This window comes from Ascaphus truei, chromosome 13, assembly GCF_040206685.1.
Source record: "Ascaphus truei isolate aAscTru1 chromosome 13, aAscTru1.hap1, whole genome shotgun sequence".
Taxonomy (NCBI): Eukaryota; Metazoa; Chordata; class Amphibia; order Anura; family Ascaphidae; genus Ascaphus; species Ascaphus truei.
The window spans coordinates 21,795,618-21,817,841 of NC_134495.1; the positions used below are offsets into that span (position 1 = coordinate 21,795,618).

The following is a 22,224-nucleotide window of genomic DNA, read 5'->3' on the forward strand; positions in this document are numbered from 1 at the left end:
CCTTGATGGGTATCATCAGTGTGAGGCTGGTCTTAATGGCTTGCAGGTTTGAGACTAGACTAGGTAATCACCACTGTCATTAAGGTTATGGTGGGTAAAAAAAGTGACAAAAACCCTCCACAGTAAAGCATAAAGCAACTGTAAATATTACTGTATGTTCATTTGCATGTCTTAGACAGGTCTGCAACCCTGTCTTTCCCCATTGTCACCCAGCATACAGCGCTTCCACTGCAGCAAGGGATTCTGGGAAATGACATGCAAATGAGCACTCAGTGCCACCTTTTGTCTCAAGCTCGTATTACACAAGCCAATCCTCAAGCCACTGCATGCTGTTTTAAACACAGCTTTTAAACAGACAATGGGGAAAGACAGGGTTGCAGACCTGTCTAAGACATGCAAATGAACATACAGTAATATTTACAGTTGCTTTATGCTTTACTGTGGAGGGTTTTTGTCACTTTTTTTACCCACCATAACCTATATATATATATATATGAACAACAAGAAAAGAAAGCGCCGATCCTAGTGCAGCATGAAAAAATACAATTTAATAAAAAATGGTAGATCCAACAAATTTAAACTCACAAACAGATAAAAGGTAAAAGCATGTAATGAGTATACTCATTCGCCAACTGCACAACGATGTTGCTCCACTTGCACGCCACTCTCTCCTTCTGTGAAGTCCCAGCTTCCTTGAACCGTCGTCCAGTAGAGGTGACAGGAACTGCACAGCCCTTCACAGCGTGACCCGGAAGTCCACCACCCTCACAGCAGTATCCGGATGGGAGGTATGGTAAGTGTGACCCCGCAAAGGCGAATGTGAGACCCGGCAGTAAGCAAAATGTCCCAAGAGCGTCCGTGGTGCATTAGCAGTAAACGGTGAGTATATGAGTGAGTGAGTGAGAGTGATGAAACGCGTAGGGAAGAGTTTTTTAAGCTATTGATTATTCATTCATATACTCACCGTTTACTGCTAATGCACCACGGACGCTCTTGGGACATTTTGCTTGCTGCCGGGTCTCACATTCGCCTTTGCGGGGTCACACTTACCATACCTCCCATCCGGATACTGCTGTGAGGGTGGTGGACTTCCGGGTCACACTGTGAAGGGCTGTGCAGTTCCTGTCACCTCTAGGAAAAAGTAAATGAAGTATGGCGAGTGCACGTGTAATAATGAGATAAGAGTATACTTCACCCAAACCCCCGGTTTGAAGGAAGAGACACAGCACTGCTTATGTAAGTGCTCTAAAGTGGTATATTGGTATTCGTAGAGCATAAGCAACGTGTCAGTCACAGCACCCCGGGGAGGGTCCCGTAGAGGCCTGAAACCTTGGTTATGTTTTGGAACACAATATAATCACTGTGATCCTTTTCCTATGCAGTGCAGTGTCTCTGTGTTCAAGCTGGAGGTTTGGGCCCTGGAGACAAGTTTGTGAATGATAAGGGTACAGCACCTCTGCGTGGCAATCATCTCACCATCATTTGGTCAAATTACTGACACCAGTAAAAGGGGCGGGGGGGGGGGGGTCTGAGGAAGGAATCAGGGGGTCAGTCACTGAAGGGGCGAGATCTTCAGTGGGATCATGATGCGAGACTCCATACTCCGGACTAGGGGAACTGAAAGCAAAGGATAAGAGGTAATAAGGGAGGATTTGGTAACTGTGACTCTCACTCACACGTAGGGAGTCGCACTCGTAACACTGCTCTGTCACATTACAGCAGCAAACACAACCCCCCCCCCCCCCCCCCCGTTTAGAGATATTTACTAGAGAAATGGCTGCCAAATCTCAGGCCAATAGGAAGCCGCAGCATCATCGGTGGTGGCTTCCCATTGGACGGCCATTTAAATCCCTTGTAAAAACCAGGAAGTAATACCGGAACTTCACCAGTCCGTATCGCAGGATCCCAGAGCTGCAAATAGCACCGTTCAGCTCTAAAGGGACACCCTCAGACTCCACCCAACCCCCCAAATGTATTCTTACTGGGCAGAGTTTGGGAGGGAGCACCTCTAGGTTACCTGTGTAATAAACGTTCTCGTCCCAACCCTGCTTGGTCCAGGCTGATTTGCGAGTCTCCTCCCGGGACAGTAGGTCCTTATAAGCTGGGAAAACAGAAGACAAGAACCACTCAGAAACATTACATGGGAAGTGTCAACCATGTGATCCTACGGAGATAAAATGTTACCTACAGAGGGATCTCTGCCTAGTAACTAGTTCCACCATGGGAAAGCATGAGTGCTGCAATGCTCTGCAGATGTGTAGCTCTGAAGGGACAGAGTGATGATCTGCAGGTCTTTAATAGGTTATTAGAGGAAACACTTCACTTACCCCAGAGATGATGCACAACATATAACTCCCCGATCTGACATAAGAATCCGCCAACAGCCTCCTGATTCTCCTGACGATGTTTGATAGCACGAGCCCTGAGGGAGAGATGGACACAGAATCAGGGGGAGACAAAGGAAAAGGGGGCGACAAAAAAGGAGAGAAGGAAGGAAGAGGGGGCGAAATAAAAGAGAGAAGGAAGGAAGAGGGGGCGAAATAAAAGAGAGAAGGAAGGAAGAGGGGGCAATAAGGAAGGGGGGAGAGAAGGAAGGAAGGGGGGGAGAGACGGAAGGAAGGGGGGGAGAGAAGGAAGAAAGGAAGTGGGGGAGAAGGAGGGAAGGAAGGGAGAGAAGGAAGGATGGAAGGGGGAAGAGAAGGAAGGAAGGGGGGAGAGAAGGAAGGAAGGGGGGAGAGAAGGAAGGAAGGGGGAGAGAAGGAAGGAAGGGGGAGAGAAGGAAGGAAGGGGGAGAGAAGGAAGGAAGGAAGGGGGAGAGAAGGAAGGAAGGGGGAGAGAAGGAAGGAAGGAAGGGGGATAGAAGGAAGAAAGGAAGGGGGAGAGAAGGAAGGAAGGGGGAGAGCAGGAAGGGGGAGAGAAGGAAGGAAGGGGGAGAGAAGGAAGGAAGGGGGAGAGAAGGAGGGAAGGAAGGGGGAGAGAAGGAAGGAAGGAAGGGTGAGAGAAGGAAGGAAGGAAGGGGGAGAGAAGGAAGGAAGGGGGAGAGAAGGAAGAAAGGAGGGAGAGAAGTAAGGAATGAGGAAGAGGGGGGATAAAAGAGGGAAACTAATGAAATACAGCAGGCTGGTACATATATGTCGGGGGGAGGGAGGGACTGTTACGAGACATTCCTGCTTACCAGTTATTTCCCCATTCAATCATTGTTCCCGGCTAGAAACGAGAAGAAAAAAAAAGGAAGAGGAAGAAGAAGGAGAGTAAGATACTGTTATTGTCCAGAATAAGCCACTAGTCACATGACACAGACGCTGCTCCCATCCAACCGTACAGTATGAACAAGCAGGCGACTGCTGACCTTTAACCTGTATGTGCGCAGTTCATAGATGTTGGGTCCCGGACGAGGCACAGGCTCGTTCCAAAAGCTGAATTCCAGGAGCAGCTGGTTCCTGCGCGAAAGCAGCATGCGGCTCCGCTCCTTACGGAAAGCCAGGTACTCCTGCAGGAGCAGGGAGTGAGACGTCATTATACCGATCAATACACACAGTGTGTTCCTGCAGGAGCAGGTAGTGAGACGTCATTATACCAATCAATACACCAGTGTACCAGCACTCTCTGTCTCACAGCTACAGATATAAGCGAATACCAGTGTAGGGAATATGAATAATTTAATGACACTAATAATAAACTGAAAATATAGCAACAATAGCCAATACGCCAATGCAAGAATAAATATCACCATAGTGAAAATCAAAAAATAAAAAGGGGGTAGAGGGGAAAACATGAAAGAAAAGCAAAATAATCACAAAAATGGAAAAAGGAAAGCAAACTAGGGGGGCGACGTTTCGAGGGTTGACCTCTTCATCTGGCCCATTCCCCCTGGTCCCAAAGGGTCCCAGAGGTACTTCCCTAAGCCTTCCCTCCCCACTGTCAAATAATCCCACACTCAGCTAATGATATAAATCTAAAGTCTAAAGAGGGAAAATCACATAAGCAGATATCAAATATTGAAAAAGACACAGAACATATGCAGATATCAAATGTCAATCAGTGAACAAGTATAAGCAAACCCTCTATCAACAGCTCCTGGTGCCCTGTCGAGTGCTTGGGACTGAGCAAGATGAAATCATTGCTTTAAGTAGTAGAGAGGATTAACAGCTCCCATCGTCTGGCTGGTGACGTCACTGACAGGGTCCTCAACCGATATTGTAATAAAAACGGCCGATAAGAGTTGGGGCTATAGTGATTATGGACCGTTCCGAGTATAGGCAAGAGATATTAAGACAACTTGAGATGGTCAATAATTATAGAGTAATTGATCATAACCCTATCTTTGAAGTCACCAGGAGGGTCTCTGAGGTCTTAGACATGGCTTATGAAGGTTGTGTTATCACCAAAAAACAGAAGGACTTTCTTCTAAAAAAAAGACCCTATTACCCCTGTATTCTATGTGTTACCCAAAATACGGAAGAGTCTAATATCCCCCCAGGTAGACCTATAGTGGCGGGCACAGATTCTATCTTTCAACCCTGTGCGATTTTTCGAGACAAATTGCTGAGACCTTTTGTGGATAACTCCAAATCTTCTGTTCAGGATACTACACACTTTCTGAATAAAATATCTTCTATTCCACCATTTACCACAAGTGTATTGTTGGCTACACTTGACGTGAATAGCCTATATACCTCCTTATCTCCTTCTTTCCCCTCTACCCCCTTTTATTTTTTGATTTTCACTATGGTGATATTTATTCTTGTATTGGCGTATTGGCTATTGTTGCTATATTTTCAGTTTATTATTAGTGTCATTAAATAATTCATATTCCCTATACTGGTATTTGCTTATATCTGTAGCTGTGAGACAGAGAGTACTGGTACTATCTTTTGGTTTGTTAGTACTTCTGAAGGGAATTAGGGTCCCTTCCTGTTCCGTGCACCCTGCAACCTTGCTGAGTCATTGTGTCAGAGTGCTGTCTATCACCCCCCCCCCCCCTTTCTACAATACACACAGAGTGTTCCTGCAGGAGCAGGGAGTGAGACGTCATTATACTGATCAATACACACAGCGTGTTCCTGCAGGAGCAGGGAGTGACATCATTATACCGATCAATACACACAGCGTGTTCCTGCAGCAGCAAGGAGTGACATCATATACCGATCAATACACAGACACACAGCGTGTTCCTGCAGGAGCAGGGAGTGATGTCATTATACCGATCAATACACACAGCATGTTTCTGCAGGAGCAGGGACTGAGACGTCATTATACTTATCAATACACACAGACACATAGTGTGTTCTTGCAGGAGCAGAGAGTGTGTGACGTAATTATACTGATCAATACACACAGCGTGTTCTTGCAGGAGCAGGGAGTGTGTGACGTAATTATACTGATCAATACAAACAGCGTGTTCCTGCACGAGCAGGGAGTGTGTGACGTAATTATATGGATCAATACACACAGATAGTGGGGGCTACCGCTGATCAGAACAGGAGGTAAGGAGGAAGCCCTGTGGGAAACCCCCCCCCCCCCCCTCAAACAAATCAGCTGGGCAGCCCAGAGGCAGGCAAACTTAGAACAGAGCCAGAGGGGAGACAAAGAGGGAGGGGAAACACAAGGAAAGATACAAAATACATTTGGCTGCCTCTATCCCGTGTACCCCAAGAAATCACAGTGAGGGCGGCTGATACAGGCTCCAGACACTCTACGCCCCAGAAACAGAGGATTCCCAAATCCGGATAGACAACGTCAAGATTGTCTCCTGGAATGTCGGTGGCCTGAATGCACCAGCAAAAAGGAGGAAGATACTCTCTCACATCAAAAGATCCAAAGCGCAGGTGATGTTCCTCCAAGAGACACACCTCCTGAAGGAAGATACCACAAGACTAAAAGCGCCATGGATCCAAGAAATAAATCGCGGCACCATACACTGGAAAGCAAAGAGGAACTGCAATACTAATAAACAAAAATGTGAACTACACCATCCATAAAACTCTGAAAGATCCGGGAGGAAGATATCTCATGGTCGATATCACCATAGAAGACTCGAGACTGTTGTTGGTTAATGCATATGACCCGAATCTGCCCAACCATTTGTTTTTCACAGATCTCTACCAAAGAATTTTGGAGTTGGACGCAGAGACCGTGGTTGTAGGAGGCGACTTCAATGTAGTGGAGGACTGGACACTTGACAGATCAGGAAACAAAAGGGTACCGCACCACTCACACGCACAACGGGGAACGTTAAAATCCTTCAGGGAGAACCTAACACTGGTTGACACTTGGAGAATTTTAAACCCGCTACAAAAAGATTTCCCTTTTTTTCTCACACGCGCACAATATGTTCCCAAGAATAGACCGGTTCCTAATCTCAACCAACTTAATGCAGAGAATAAACTCCGCTAAAATAGAAAATATAATAATTTCAGACCATGCACCAATATGGATCAACTTAAGACTCAGTAAACCCAAAAATATCTCGCGAAGCTGGCGCACGCCCACGTATCTAGCCGACTCAAAAGAGTTCAAAGCGTATCTACAAAACCAGTGGTCCAATTATGAGACGGACGACCAGCAGCACACTGTAGAACCCATTCTGTACTGGGAAACATCTAAGCAGTACTTAGAGGCCATATAATTGCTTACAGTTTTAGGAAAAACAAAACCCTAAACACACAGCTAACACAGGCGTTCCAAATATACAAGGCAGATAACACAGAACAAAATAAGAAGCAGTATTTAGAAACCAAAGAGTTGTACGAGGCACTGCTGACTGAAGGAGCACAAACCCAACATATGTACTGTATAAAAAAAATAGCTATTTTAGATGGGGCAATAAATCGGGAAATTGTTGGCCAATCTAACAAAAGAATCCAAAAGTACTAATCAAATAGTGACCATTAGCACTAAGGAGGGTGGCAGAACAAACGCCAAAGAAATGTGTGCAACATTCCTAAATTACTACAAAAAAACTCTACACAACAATCCCAGATGAAAAAGAATTAGGAGGAAAAGTTATACAAGAAGCAAACCTTCCTCAGATCTCCCAAGCAAATAGAGAGGCACTCGATAAACCTATAACAACCCAAGAAGTACAGGAAACTATCAACACACTTAAAAGTAACAAATCACCAGGACCAGGTGGCCTTAGCGCAGAATACTACAAATTATTAAACCCCGAAATAGCAATATCACTAACCAACCTATACAACCATATAAGGGAGGAAAAACAAACGCCGCAAAATCTTAATCTAGCGAAAATAATTGTCATCCCAAAACCAGGCAGAAATCTGGAACAACCATCGTCATACAGACCCATTTCCCTGTTAAACCAAGATTTAAAAATTCTAACAAAAATGTACACAAACCGCCTCAAAAATATACTCCCTAATATTATATCTCCAGAGCAAACAGGTTTTGTCCCCGGGAGACTGTCAGTTATGAGTATAAGATCAGCTGTGGCCGCAGTGGTGGCAGCAGGACAGTCAAAAGGCAACAACATAATAGTAAATCTCGACGCCGAAAAGGCATTAAATAAAATTACATGGGCACACATTACCAGGACTATCCAGGCACAAAACTTTGGGGAGAATTTTACAAAACATTAATTCAAACTATATACAATTCCCCCAAAGCCTATATCACAGCTAATGCACTGAACTCTGACCTTTTCACGTTACAACAGAGAACAAGGCAGGGCTGTCCCCTATCCCCAATATTATTTAATATAGCACTAGATCCCCTAATTCGACACCTAAAACAGATGGAGGAATTCAAGGGCATTCAAATAGGTGACAAAGAACTACAAATCGCAGCATTTGCGAACGATATGCTCCTTTTCATTTCAAACCCTCAAAAGGCAATACCCGCTATTATAAGAGGCAATACAAATGTATGGCAAAGTCTCATGTTTAACCATCAACTATGAAAAATCAGAGGCACTAGCTCTAGACTGCAATCAAAAGCTAGAATGGAAGGGTCCCATCTCATTTAAATGGGCAAAAAAAACACATCAAATTTCTGGGGGTACTCATCCAGAGTAATATCCATCTATATCTATATAATCGAAAATCTTGTTTGTGAGTGTTTGGAGACCATTTGCTTGGTCCGTCGGTCCGCCCGCCCTCCCACGGCTCTATTTGGCCGGTGTGTCTGCCGCCCCCCCTTTGTCCTGCCCCCCCACGGCTCTCATTGGCCCCCCAGAGCACGCTCTCCCGTGCTCTCTCCTCCCACAGGCTGCTCCCTCCCCACGGCTCTCACCCTTCCCCACGGCTCTCACCTCCCCACGGCTCTCACCCTCCCCATTCCTCCCACATCCTGCCGGCTCTCACCTCCCGTAGGCCACTCCCCCCCCCCCCCGGCTCTCACCCTCCCCCCCGGCTCTCAACCTCCCCCGGCGCTCTCCCTCACTCACACCGTACCCTCACCCAGCGCTCTCCATCACCCAGTGCTCTCAACCTTCCCCGGCGCTCTCCCTCACCCGGCGCTCTCCCTCACACACACTGTACCCTCATCCGGCGCTCTCCCTCACCCAGCGCTCTCACCCTTCCCCGTGCTCTCCCTCCCCCGGCGCTCTCACCCTTCCCCAGTGCTCTCCCTCACCCAGCACTCTCACCCTTCCTGGCGCTCTCCCTCACACACACCGCTCCCCCCCCCCACACAGAGCACGCTCTCTGCGGCTCTCCCCTCACATAGGCCGCTCCCCCAGCTCCCCATCCCCGAGAGCGCTCCTCCGGCTCTCTCCGCCTCTCACGTGAAAGGCACAGCACCTCCTCACTGGAGCGTCTCAGCCTGAGGCTGAGGAGCCTGAGGTGGAAGAGGAGGGCGGCCGGTACCCGGAGGAAGAGGAGCGCGGCCATGTGCAAGGTGAGTAAACGCAGGTGAATGGGTTATTTAACGCGTCCCTGACTCCCCCCTGCCCTTTGCCCCCTGCCCTTTGCCCACTGCCCTTTGCCCCTGCCCTCCCTCCCCCTGCCCTTTGCCCCCAGCCCTCCCACCCTGCCCTTTGCCCATTGCCCTTTGCCCCCTGCCCTCCCTCCCCCTGCCCTTTGCCCCTTGCCCATTGCCCCCCCTGCCCTCCATGCCCTTTGCCTCCCTGCCCTTTGCCTCCCTGCCCTTTGCTCTCCTTGCCCTTTGCCCTCCCTGCCCTTTGTCCCCCCTCCCTTTGCCCTCCCGCCCCTCCCTGCCCTTTGCCCTCCCCACCCCTCCCTACCCTTTGCCCCCCTGCCCCTCCCTGCCCTTTGCCCCCCCCCCACCCCTCCCTGTCCTTTGCCCCCCCGCACCTCCCTGCCCTTTGTTCCCCCTGCCCTTCCCTTTGCCCCCCTGCCCTTCCCTTTGCCCCCCCTGCCTTTCCCTTTGCCCCCCTCTTCCCTGCCCTTTGCCCCCCTCTTCCCTGCCCTTTTCCCCCTCTTCCCTGCCCTTTTCCCCCTCTACTCTGCCCTTTTCCCCCTCTTCCCTGCCTTTTGCCCCCTCTTCCCTGCCCTTTGCCCCCTCTTCCCTGCCCTTTTCCCCCTCTTCCCTGCCCTTTGCCCCCTCTACTCTGCCCTTTGCCCCCTCTTCCCTGCCTTTTGCCCCCTCTTCCCTGCCCTTTGCCCCCTCTTCCCTGCCCTTTTCCCCCCTCTTCCCTGCCCTTTGCCCCCATCTTCCCTGCCCATTGCGCCCCTCTTCCCTGCCCTTTGCGCTCCTCTTCCTTGCCCTTTGCCCTCTGCCCTCCCTGCCATCCGCCCTCCCTGCCCTATCTGCCCTTTGCCCTCCCTGCCCTTTGCCCTCCCCACCCTTCCACGCCCCTTGCCCTCTGCCCTTCCATGCCCCATGGCCCCCCCCGCGAACTTCCACGCCCCTTCCCCCCTCTGCCCTTCCAATCCATGCCCCCTGCCCTTCCACACCAGGCTCCCTGCCCTTTGCCCTCCCTGCTCTTTGCCCTCCCTGCCCTTTGTCCCCCCTCCCTTTGCCCTCCCGCCCCTCCCTGCCCTTTGCCCTCCCCACCACTCCCTACCCTTTGCCCCCCCCACCCCTCCCTACCATTTGCCCCCCTGCCCCTGCCTGCCCTTTGCCCCCCCCCACCCCTCCCTGTCCTTTGCCCCCCCCGCACCTCCCTGCCCTTTGTTCCCCCTGCCCTCCCTTTGCCTCCCCTGCCCTTCCCTTTGCCCCCCCTGCCCTTCCCTTTGCCCCCCTCTTCCCTGCCCTTTGCCCCCTCTTCCCTGCCCTTTTCCCCCTCTTCCCTGCCCCTTGCCCCCTATTCCCTGCCCTTTGCCCCCTCTACTCTGCCCTTTGCCCCCTCTTCCCTGCCTTTTGCCCCCTCTTCCCTGCCCTTTGCCCCCTCTTCCCTGCCCTTTGCCCCATCTTTCCTGCCCTTTGCGCCCCTCTTCCCTGCCCTTTGCGCCTCTCTTCCCTGCCCTTTGCCCTCTGCCCTCCCTGCCCTCTGCCCTCCCTGCCCTCCCTGCCCTTTGCCCTCCCTGCCTTTTGCCCTCCCTGCCCTTTGCCCTCCCCGCCCTTCCACGCCCCTTGCCCTCCACCCTTCCATGCCCCATGGCCCCCCCCCGCGCCCTTCCACGCCCCTTCCCCCCTCTGCCCTTCCAATCCATGCCCCCTGCCCTTCCACGCCAGGCAACGCCGGGTATATCAGCTAGTCAACTATATAATATTAATGATAGACCACTGATAGTTAACATCACACAAACACTCTGAAAATGGCAAAACTTAAGCGTAAAATTACTGGGGAGATGCCACCTGGTGAAGATGACAATCTTCCCAGAAAACTTATATATACACTGCAGATGTTGCCAATCAGAAAATGAGACAAAGACGAAAACGCTCTAAACAAAGCATTTCACATTTTTATATGGAAAAACAAAAAGCCTAGAATTAGTATGGCAAAACTGCAGCAACATAAGAGACGGAGGTGTAAACCTCCCCTCACTTAAAATGTACAATTTGGCCGCAATCTTGAGATATGCAGGAAACTGGATAAACCATACGAGCTATTTCACAATATATGAAATTGACCAACAAATGTGCCCAGATATAAACTTGGCATATTGGTTACATAGGCCTTCTCACGAGGTCCCAAAGGTCATAAAAACTAGATTGGTCATCACTTGAGTCTAGTCGCAAAGTTCACCTTTCCTGTCTTGCCTTCAAATACTTGCTGGGGAAGCTACCCATCTATCTGAACAAGCTCCTCACCCCTACCACATGCAGCACTTATCATCTGAGCTCAGACTCCAAAAGACTGTTCATGGTCCCAAGGCTCAACAAAGTATCCGGCCGCTCCTCTTTCTCTTACCATACACCCCAAAACTGCAACAACCTACCGGAGACTCTCACAGCCGCCTAAATACACCAGTCTAAATTCTTCCAAAACTAAAGCTGTCTTACAATTTTATCTGGCCTGTAACTGTTGCATACGCCTATAATATATATTATCTTTAACTGTGCATGCAATGTCTTGTATAGTACAATGTATACCATGTTCACTTATGTAACTATGTATTGTAATCATGTATTATTTGTCATCTTAACTCTGTGCCCAGGACATATATGAAAACGAGAGATAACTCTCAATGTATTACTTCCTGGGAAAACATTTTATAAATAAAAAATAAAAGAAACCCCATTATTATTCAGCACATATAAAGTGTGGTATAGAGCCAGGAAAACGCTCTCTTTACAAAGGAACAAGTCGCTATTTTTACCGTTCGCTAAGAATCTGCGGTTTCAGGAAGGGAAGGCGAATTACCCTTTTGAGGCCTGGGAAAAGAAGGGAATCTTTGGAATAGGGCAGCTCCTGCATAAACTAAAGCACACAATTTACTCATTGCAGGAACTGAAAGATAAAGACGCGCTACCTAACACACAATTCTTCGCATATCTACAGGCCAGGCACTACACATTGACATCACTAATCGATTTACCAACAGCAGATAGAGACAATCAAGTTGACGCTCTCTTCCAAAAGGCAAAATATAGGAAAATCTCAATATCACATTTTTATCAATGTCTGAAGAAAACATTACATTTTGATGACAACACACCGGGAGTGGGAGCTTGGGTAACAGGTTGCCCAAATCTAATTATGGGGACTATCATGAGACAGTTTGATAGTATATATGCTTTGTACATGGGAGAGGGAATGGGGGTGGGGGTGGGAGAGAATGGGGGAGGGGTGGGAGAGAGAGAATGGGGATATAACACAAAATATATACTTCATAAAACTCATACGGGTTTTGTTGAGATATGGGTCTTTCTCGGCCCACTCGGTTTGAACTTGCGAGAAGGACTTACAGAAGAGCAAAACCTAGAAATCCAATCGGATAAGGCTCTTTCTGCACGCTTTTGCACAACTCCCAGCTACTAGAATATCCCTGTGTCTATCCAAGAGGAGGTTTTAGTGTACTTACAAAAAACAACCCAAAATAGATTGTAATTAAGGCCGCGAGGTGTCACTGTATAAAGAATATAGATCCAGAAGCACTCTCATTGTAAAAGACTCTCATCTCTATCCCCCCACAAATAAGCAGGGGGACCCATTCAATACCCATAATGTGTATGTCTGAAGCATTAAAGCAAAGCGCAGTGCTGTACCAAAGTAGTAGTTTAGTTGAGACTGCCCTTGAATGGAGTTGAACACTTCCCCAGTGCTGGAATTAGGACATAAAGGGTCTATGCAGCAACCTAGAGTAATTGTGTTTAGACGCATGGCTCTATTTTTTGGAGCAGAGCCGCAGCATATATACTGTAAGAACAGTTTCTTACTTCTGACGCGGTATGTTAGACTTATGGCACTTCAGATATGGTGGATTGTTTTGGGCAAATAAAAGGTTAAAAAAAAAAAAAAAGTATCAGAGAAATGCAGCTTGTGATACATCTCATTATAATCTGTGTGCCATGTAACTCCCCCCAACTCCTCCTACTGACTCTCCCCAAGGTGCATGCTGGGGCAGAGACGCAGCATGTGATACATCTCATTATAATCTGTGCACCATGTAATTCCTCCCCAACACCTACTACTGAGATTCACCAAGGTGCAAGCTGAAGCAGAGACACAGAATGTGATACATCTCATTATAATCTGTGCGCCATGTAACTCCTCCCCCAACTCCTCCTACTGACTCTCCCCAAGGTGCAAATTGGGGCAGAGACGCAGCATGTGATACATCTCATTATAATCTGTGCGCCATATAACTCCTCCCCCAACTCCTCCTACTGACTCTCCCCAAGGTGCAAATTGGGGCAGAGACGCAGCATGTGACAGATCTCATTATAATCTGTGCGCCATGTAACTCCTCTCCCAACTCCTCCTACTGACTCTCCCCAAGGTGCAAGCTGGGGCAGAGACGCAGAATATGATACATCTCATTATAATCTGTGCTCCAGGTAACCTCCCCAACTCCTCCTTCTGACTCTCCCCAAGGTACAAACTAAGGAAGATATTTAGATACAGTATATACAGTAAGTGCAGGGTATTGCTCCAAAATTGCCTTGATACATAGACCCCAGAGGGAGAGCTTCAAATGTGTTTAAAAATGAGAAATACTGCGCCTGGCCTTAGTAGAATCTGACAAATAACTGATTGTATCCGTGCAGGTGGTGTTATTTATTCTGTGTGACACACACAGTAACTTCTCAGTGTTTTACATGTGACATACATAAGGGGATGATACTTTATCTTGCCATGAAGTCAATGCATTTGAACCCAGTGATATGTTGTTCCCACTGCAGTCAATGGCACTGTCCATATGTGTACTTGTGTCACCCAATGTACGCAATACAATGTATCACAGCAGCTGGGATTTTTATGACTGCTACTCTAGTTAACCACTTCTCAACCCCTTGAAATTAAATGTCAAAGTAACTGATTTCTCTATTATGACATCACGAGACAGCATCATTGAGCCTCCTAGGAGATGCCAGCAGCAGTGTTCTGTAATGACATCACGGAATCGCCTTAGAGACTGAGATAAATACACAAATGTAAACTTGTTTGTGCGTGACTTGAATTAGTTCCCGAAGGAAACCGTTAGTTTTGTGGACATCTCAGAGATAGGAAAAGTGTGGCGCTGTACAGAGAGACTAATTATCTCCACCTTAACTCTGTATCATGGCAGGTAGGAAGCAACGTGACCTTTACATACCCAAAAAGAAATGGATAATATCTATATTTTTGATCTGTTTACTTTTTTATGGGGTACAGAACAGATAATATGACTCCTATCAATGGATGGGAGAAAGAAGACGGATGGGGGGAGGGGGGCAGGGGGGGAGGGGGAGGGGCGGAGGTACACAACACTAAGGGGGGCTAGGTACCTGGCCTTTATTGGATAATATTTTTTTTTATAAATGTCAAAACTGATTTATTATAGATACATACACACATTTGTTTTATTGTATTTACTTTTATATCTGGCTTGTAATTCAAAATCATAAATGATTTGAACAGTAATGTATAGAAAAGAACACATGTACTGTATACATAAATGTCACAGCGGCAAACGTCTATGGGATCTATGGGATTGTAAAAAAAGACACAGGAACCTTAGTGTTAGGATTAGTATAAGGCATGTTTTTTCCTTGCCCTAAGTTTAGGTCAATAACTATTGGACCAATTCTACTGTACACCCTGGGGTGTAATGGTCGACTACTTTCAGCCATATCCTTAAATTATTGTCTACAGCAGTGTTTTTCACCCAAGGTTCCTAGGAACCCTTGGGTTCCCCTGGCATCCCTAAAGGGTTCGCTGTAATTTTCAGGTCATTTTAAAATTGTACTTAATACAGAAGAATTTACAGTACAATGCATCTTATCTCAGACACGCTATTAGGGAGGGTTGGGGTTCCCTACACTGCATCTTATCTCAGACACACTATTACAGAGGGTTGGGGTTCCTTACACTGCATCTGATCCCAAATACGCAATTAGAGAGGGTTCGGGTGCCTTACAATGTATCTGATCTCAGACGCACTATTAGAGAGGGTTTGGGTGCCTTACAATGTATCTGAACTCAGACGCGCTATTAGAGAGGGTTGGGGTTCCTCACAATGTATCTGATCTCAGAAGCGCTATTAGAGAGGGTTGGGGTTCCTCACACTTCATCTGATCTTAGACGCGCTATTAGATAGGGTTTGGGTATCTTACAATACATCTCATCTTAGACTCGCTGTTAGAGGGGGTTGGGGTCCCTCAGAATTTCACATAGGGTTCCTTAACCAAAAAAAGGTTGGAAACCACTACTCTACAGTAATACAAAGGCCCCAAAAAAGACAAAGCCACAAAACGAGGGCAGAATCTGCCACTTGATTTACAGATATAGCTGACCGGAGTGCTCCTCCAGTTACCTCAATATACCAGACATGTCTCAGAATACCACACCATAGCCAGAAAACCCACCCACAGACAGCCGTTTCCACCTGTCTTTCTGGCTATGCATCTTAACCCTGGCTGTGCTTAAAGCTGTGACATGCAGCAAGCTTAAGCCTATAGGGAACCATGTTAAAAATGGTTTTGAAGCAAAAGGTGACACTGTGTGCCCATTTGCATGTCATTTCCCAGAATCCCTTGCTGCAGTGGAAGTGCTGTGTGCTGGGTGATAATGGTGAAAGGCGGGGTTGCAGACCTGTCTAAGACACGCAAATGAGCATACAGGAATATTTCCATTTGATATATATATATATAAATATATATATATATCCCCATATATTGAGCTAAAATGTACGGGTGCTCTGGTGTTTCAATACACAGTAATGCTATGAATGGAAGGCAATCATGGGGCTTGCTCAAAAATGTATTTAAATATTGAAGCTTCTGATCAGAGTAGTGGTCGTTAACATTGATAATCAAATACATGTGTTTTCCCAGCAAGCCATTTTCCCTGTTAGTGCTTGCTATTCATAACAAAACAAAGACCCCCAAAAACTTTATTCAAAACCAGAACCAAAACCCCAAATATTTTAAAGGCAAAATAAAAATACCAAGCCAAGTGAGCATCTCTATGTATTTCATATGTATTTGATATCAAGAATATCTTTTAGCAGGTCTGTTAAAGCCTGTTTTTCCGGCCCTTCACTTTTACCTTTCTTCCTTACAGATCAGTTTTTAAATTCCTCTGCTGTGAACCCCCCACCGGCCTGCAGTGCTCCTGCAGTCACCACTGCTTACCCTTCATGGAGCAACAGCTCCCACCCAGTAGGGAGGAATACAGAAGTCTACAGACATGGGGCCCAAGGCATGATTTTGCAACAGGGGTCTGCAGGAAAACCAATGTATCTACAGCAGATCCCACAGGCAACACGCGCTTACCCTCGTGTATGTGACATGAACGGAGGCTTCTACCAAACTGCTACAGGAGGATACACAGGATTTGCAGGACAGGTTAGGGGAGAAGCCACAACGCAGCCTGTTACTTTCCGTCCCAACACACAGGTGGAAAGCAATGCTACAATAGGGCCTTGTATAATGGCCACCCAGAATGCACGACTTCAACAGCCACCATTCATACCCCTTAGAGGAATGCACGCTCAGGGTAGGACATACCACCCCGTTCCTGGCCAATATGTTCCAACTGGTGGCAACACAGCTCATTATATTTACAACCGACCTCAGCCCATGCAAGTGCCTTCAGCACAGATTGGCTCCTTCTTACAGACACCCACTGGGCTGCCAATAACCTCCACCAGGGGGAGCTCTGCTTTACAACACCCAGTGCACCAGGGGGAAGTGCTCCTGGTCCTAAAGGAGAAAAGCTCAAGACCGTCCTATCCACTGGCTCAATATTCGGCAGCCCCTGATCCCCAAGCAACCAGGATAGTCAAAAACGTCAAAGTAGGAGGAGTGTCAGGTGGGTAAGGCAAACCAGGTTCAGTTGGGGGAGCACAAGGGGCAAAAAAGGAGAGGCCTAGATGCCCAAATCATAGCATTTTCCCCAGTTGTTGCTATTGCAGCTAAACGTTTGTGGATGTTCCTTAAATTGAATGCCGCTTTGTTACATAAATTGATAACATGCAAAACTGAGTAGCTACTGTAGTGTATTGGTTTTCCCATTGACAAATGACACACAGGGACTTGTGAACCTCTTGTTGGCCTGTTATCATAATCTGCCCTCTTTTTCACCAATGATATCCCCACCAATAAAACCTACTTCTCTTCGTCTTCATCACTCCACCATCATTATTGTGATAAAACATGGATATCTCTCATAATTTTGCATTGTGTACAGTAGTTCTTTGCACTGATTTCCATGTGTAATTAGCTTAATTCCCTTTCCCCACTGCATTGTGCTGCAGACCTTACAAGGTGAGACATGGAGAATCTTTACTAAACATTGTTCAAAATCTTCTCCTTGACCGATACCATTACCTGTTATAAAGATCTTTAATGATGGTCATTCGCCACTGTAGTGTTACAAAGATATAGAACTCTACCGTATGTAGTCCTCGCCAATACTGAAGGGATTAAGCATGTGTTTGCTTTTCTTTCTTTGTGTTATTATGTACAATGTGTTGGTATTTATGATAATTGATTATTTCTCCTTTTTTATTTTGTTACAGTGTGTCAGACCTCGCTTGGAGCCCAACATATTTCCCAGGCCAGTTTAACTACACAAGGAGCAGTTCCGCTTGCTGCTAACAAAAAAAGTGAACCACCTCTAATGTACCCAACTCAACCAGCTCGGAAGCTGAGCCACCTCTCAAAGTTACATATTGATGTGCAAAGCAACAAAGAGTTATGTGTGCCAGTGTGGAAAAGGGGTGGGTTAAAAGATATGGAGAAGAGATCTTCAGAGGTGAAGGCCCCCTCACATATTGCTCAGAAGGTTCCACTGGTAAGGACTGAAGTCCCCACATCTCACCAACAACTGACAAGCACCAAATATTTGCAACCAGCATCTACATGTGTGACCATTCTTAACAGAGAGCAGTCTGGAGGTCCCCAGTATCTTCAAGAAGTGGTGAGGGGCAACATTCCAATCACTCAGCAGTCTACAGATATTATGTCAGGAGCTGTAAAAGCAATGAAACATACAACAGCCCCTTCAAATCTTGGTATAAAGGTGTCGTCTTTACATCCAGTTGGGAAGGCAACCAGATCTTCCCATTTCTTGGGTAATAACGTGCTGAGTTCATTGAAGACTGAGTGTCTGTCAAAGTCTGAGGGGGTACCAAAGTGCTCCACAGTGGAAACAAAAAAGAAAAAGATCCTTTCTTCAGCTGCAAAGGATCAAGTCCCTCAAACTGCGCTGCAAAAGAAGGTAAAACCAATGTCAAAGCCAGTAAATCATTCTTCTGCTCCTATACCAGGGAAGTCACCCCATGGCCCACAATCTGATTACAAGGCTGTTCTGTTAAAAAAAATGAAACGTGTTTGTCTCTCAGGTGCCCACATTTCCAATAAGGTATCTGAAAAGATGCTGCAAAGCCATGAAGGTTCAAGGGATGCAAAGACACCTGCTGTTACTCAAATGATTAACTCTGTTCAAGTATTTCCCCCATTGGGTACAAAAGCAGGTCCCACAGGTCCAGGGGCACCCGCAGGATCCCTTACACTTGGAAATAAGCTTGGACCAATGCAAGGAAGCCAAAGCCAGAATTCTGCTTCTCATGTTCCGTGGTCTCATACTGATGTGATTATTAGGTGCATTTCCAAGAAACAGGACAATATTTCTGGAATTGAAAGAGTCGACATTAATGCCAGGCCTAGGCTATGTACATTTAAAGAAAGTGAGGAACAACGTGGAGAAAACAAAGCTTCAGTTATAGAGAATCCCAAACACTTCCCAGTGATATCCATAGATCAGAAAGCTGCAGTGACATGCATTAAAAAGGTCAGCCAAACCACTATCCCCATTCCAGCTCCTGGCATTAAACCCAGTGAAACCAAACAACGTGGGGAAAACAAAGCTTCAGTTACAGAGAATCCCAAACACTTCCCAGTGAAATCCATAGATCAGAAAGCTGCAGTGACATGCATTAAAAAGGTCAGCCAGACCACTATCCCCATTCCAGCTCCTGGCATTAAACCCAGTGAAATCAAACAACGTGGGGAAAAGAAAGCTTCAGTTATAGAGAAACCCAAACACTTCCCAGTGAAATCCATAGATCAGAAAGCTGCAGTAAGATTCATTAAAAAGGTCAGCCAAAGCACTATCCCCATTCCAGTTCCTGGCATTAAACCCAGTGAAATCAAACAACGTGGGGAAAACAAAGCTTCAGTTACAGAGAATCCCAAACACTTCCCAGTGAAATCCATAGAACAGAAAGCTCCAGTGACATGCATTGAAAAGGTCAGCCAAACCACTATCCCCTTTCTATCTCCTTTCAACATGGTGCACCAGCTTTATAACCTGCAGTATCCTACCAATGTACCCTGTAGAGTGGACAACTCCACTCCATCCTTCTGTCAACAGCCTCTCCAAGATCTTGGGGTCTCCATACCTATTCCACCAGAACAGAGAGAGGAGAGAGAGGCTATGAAAAGGAAAGCACAACTGGAGAGGGAGGAAGCCTGTCAACATACCTCCAAGGGGAGGCTACAGTGCTTTGTTCAGAGGCAGGAGGATCATGACATCTCTAAAAGTTATGGATACCCACCGTACAAACTTCATTCCCGCATGAGCTACTTAAGCCCTAAAAACCGCCCCAAAAAAACAACAACAAAAACAACAACAAAAAAAACACTGACTAATCTAACTGATGCCAAGCTCTGTGAATATCTGTAAATAAGATTTATATTTATAAGTCAGTTTGTAACATATTTCACTAAGAATATATTTAAAACTCTTCAATAAAATGTATCTATTTTTAATTGAACTCTTTATTTACTAAAGAAATTATTTACAAATGAATGAGTCCAAGGGTTATTGAAATTCTGCAAATTAACTTTTGATTACCCTCTTGATGATGAGAGAGAGAGAGAGAAAGAGAGAGAGAGAGAGAGAGAGAGAGAGAGAGAGAGAGAGAGAGAGAGAGAGAGAGAGAGAGAGAGAGAGAGAGATAAGGTAAGTCGGACCCCACTTTTGAGAGAGAAACAAATAAATATTTAACTATATGCTTTGTCATGTTAGATGTGTGTACTGTATGTCTTTATTTATATAGCGCCATTTATGTAGATAGCGCTTCACCGCAGTAATACACGTTTCAATCATATAAATAATACAAATAACAGATCATGGGAATAAGTGCTTCATGCACCCCCCCTCCCCCCCCCCTTGTTTCTAATAATTTCTGCATTTGTGCATGACTTATTGAACGCACAGCATAGTCCAGCCTTATACTTTTGCCTAGCAGTGCCCGCTGATCTTTTCTTTCTTCGACGGGAGGATTCTCTTCAGACATAAAAGTAACATTTAGGAAAAGGAGTCCCTGCTCCAAAGAGCTTACAATCTAATTGGTAGGTAGAACATACAGAGACAGTAGGAGGGCGTTCTGGTAAGTGCGTCTGCAAGGGGCCAAGCTTTATGTATGCGGTGTATAGTATCAGCCACGGAGCTACTCACATGCATCTTTAAGCAGATGTGTGATAATGAGGGTCTTAAAGGTGGATAGAGAGGGTGCTAGTCGGGTATTGAGGGGAAGGGCATTCCAGAGGTGAGGTGCAGTCAGTGAGAAAGGTTTAAGGCGAGAGAGGGTTTTAGATACAAAGGGGGAGAGAGAAGACATCCATGGGCGGATCGCAAGAGTCGGGGTGGTGCATAGCGAGAAATTAGAGCTGAGCTGTAAGGAGGGGCAGAAGAGTGTAAAGCTTTAAAAGTAAGGCGGAGAGGATGCGCATGCGTGACGGGTTGGAGATGGCGGTTTAAACTCACAGCTCCACCAACCGTCGGCAGATTAATGTAAATAAAGTGACTTCACACCAAACTCAGAGGTTTAAAAATACTCCCTAAAGACCCCAGATACCCCACGGAACTTAAAGCAACACCGGAGGAGGCATGGCGGCAACACGACAGAAGGCCCGGCGCAAAACAGATGTGCGCTCGTATTTCACGGGCTCGGGCAAGGCCGGGGCTGCGGAGCACTCTGCAGTTTCTGACTCTGACTCAGCCCAAGAGGCTGAGGGAGCATCCGCGGGCCAATCAAGGATAATTAAAAAGGAAATAGCGCGGCTCCTCACGACCTAAAGACCTTTTTTAGGGGGGAGGTGGAGGGGCTCAGGAGGGACATCCTTCAAATAGGTACCCGCACAAGTGAGCTGGAGGACCGCATGGAGGACAGCTCCAGGTGTCATCACGAGACTAGCACACGGCTGGGGGCTCTAGAGTCGAGGATCGCAGAGCTGGAGGCCCGGCAGGGAGACTGCGAAAACAGGGACCGGCGCAACAACCTGCGCGTCCGGGGGGATCCCTGAGGAGATTCTGGACCCGGAGGCCCTGCTGAGCCTGTGGAGGACGTCCATTCTGCCGGGTAAAACCGAAGCTGAACTATCGATGGACCGCTGCCACAGGGCCCTGCGGTCACGAGGGCTACCCCACACATTACCTTTGAGGGGATCACCCTAGCCGTTTTTCAAGATATATCCCCCCTCACTCTCGCCCGCAGAAGGGCGGTGCTGCACATCACCAAGGAGCTATGGGACAGAGACATAAGATACAGGTGGGCCTTCCCTTTTGCCCTGGTAGTGCTCAAAAACGGTCGTTCCCATGTACTGAAGCACCCCTCTGAAGGCATTACCTTCCTGAAGAAGCTGGGAATCAAGGTTGCTACCGATGCTGCCCACCCAGAGAGTCAGGAGACAGGCCCGCCAAGTGCAGCGTCCTGAGTGACGGTGTCCTCCTCCCCGAGGGACAAAAGAAAGGATAAGGCGGGTGGCGGCGATAAGAGCTCTTAAGCATCTAAGGAGCTGCAGTTGCGGCAATGTGCTGCCAAAGTTGTTTTATAAACTTATACTGGTTTTGTTCCTGTTACGGCCAAGAGCAAACCCAAAGTTCGGATTGCTCTAGACTTTTTCAGAAGCTACAGGCCGGCGGGGGTTATGGATACCCCACGAGCAGTAAAACTGAATTCAGGCCCCTAAAATGGCCGTTCTAGGCTTACCTGGGGAAGAAGAGGCAGGATCGGCACGAAAAACTTCATGGCGGCATTGTTTTCAGCGCGAAAGACTGCTCCGCTGCTTTGGCCCGCCTTCGGCTCCACCCTCTCCCTCCGATGGCCAGCCTTCGAATGAGTTCCCCTCGCCCATCCTGATGACGTCACCCGGCTGGGTCGCGCGAGGCCAGGATGCTCATCCGAGATCGCGAGAGCAAAGACG

At 47.2% G+C, this 22,224-nt stretch overlaps 1 protein-coding gene across 1 annotated transcript in view; it reads right to left on the bottom strand.

Annotated features, from left to right (window-relative positions):
* Nucleotides 1-1,131: 1,131 nt before the first annotated feature.
* Nucleotides 1,132-22,224, bottom strand: part of NIPSNAP1 (nipsnap homolog 1) — a 103,750-nt gene continuing 82,657 nt past the window's right edge. Inside the window, exon 10 of the mRNA XM_075568864.1 lies at nucleotides 1,132-1,617. Within this exon, the coding sequence (XP_075424979.1) occupies nucleotides 1,553-1,617 (65 nt within the window). The 3' untranslated portion in view covers nucleotides 1,132-1,552. The remainder of the gene's footprint in view (nucleotides 1,618-22,224) is intronic.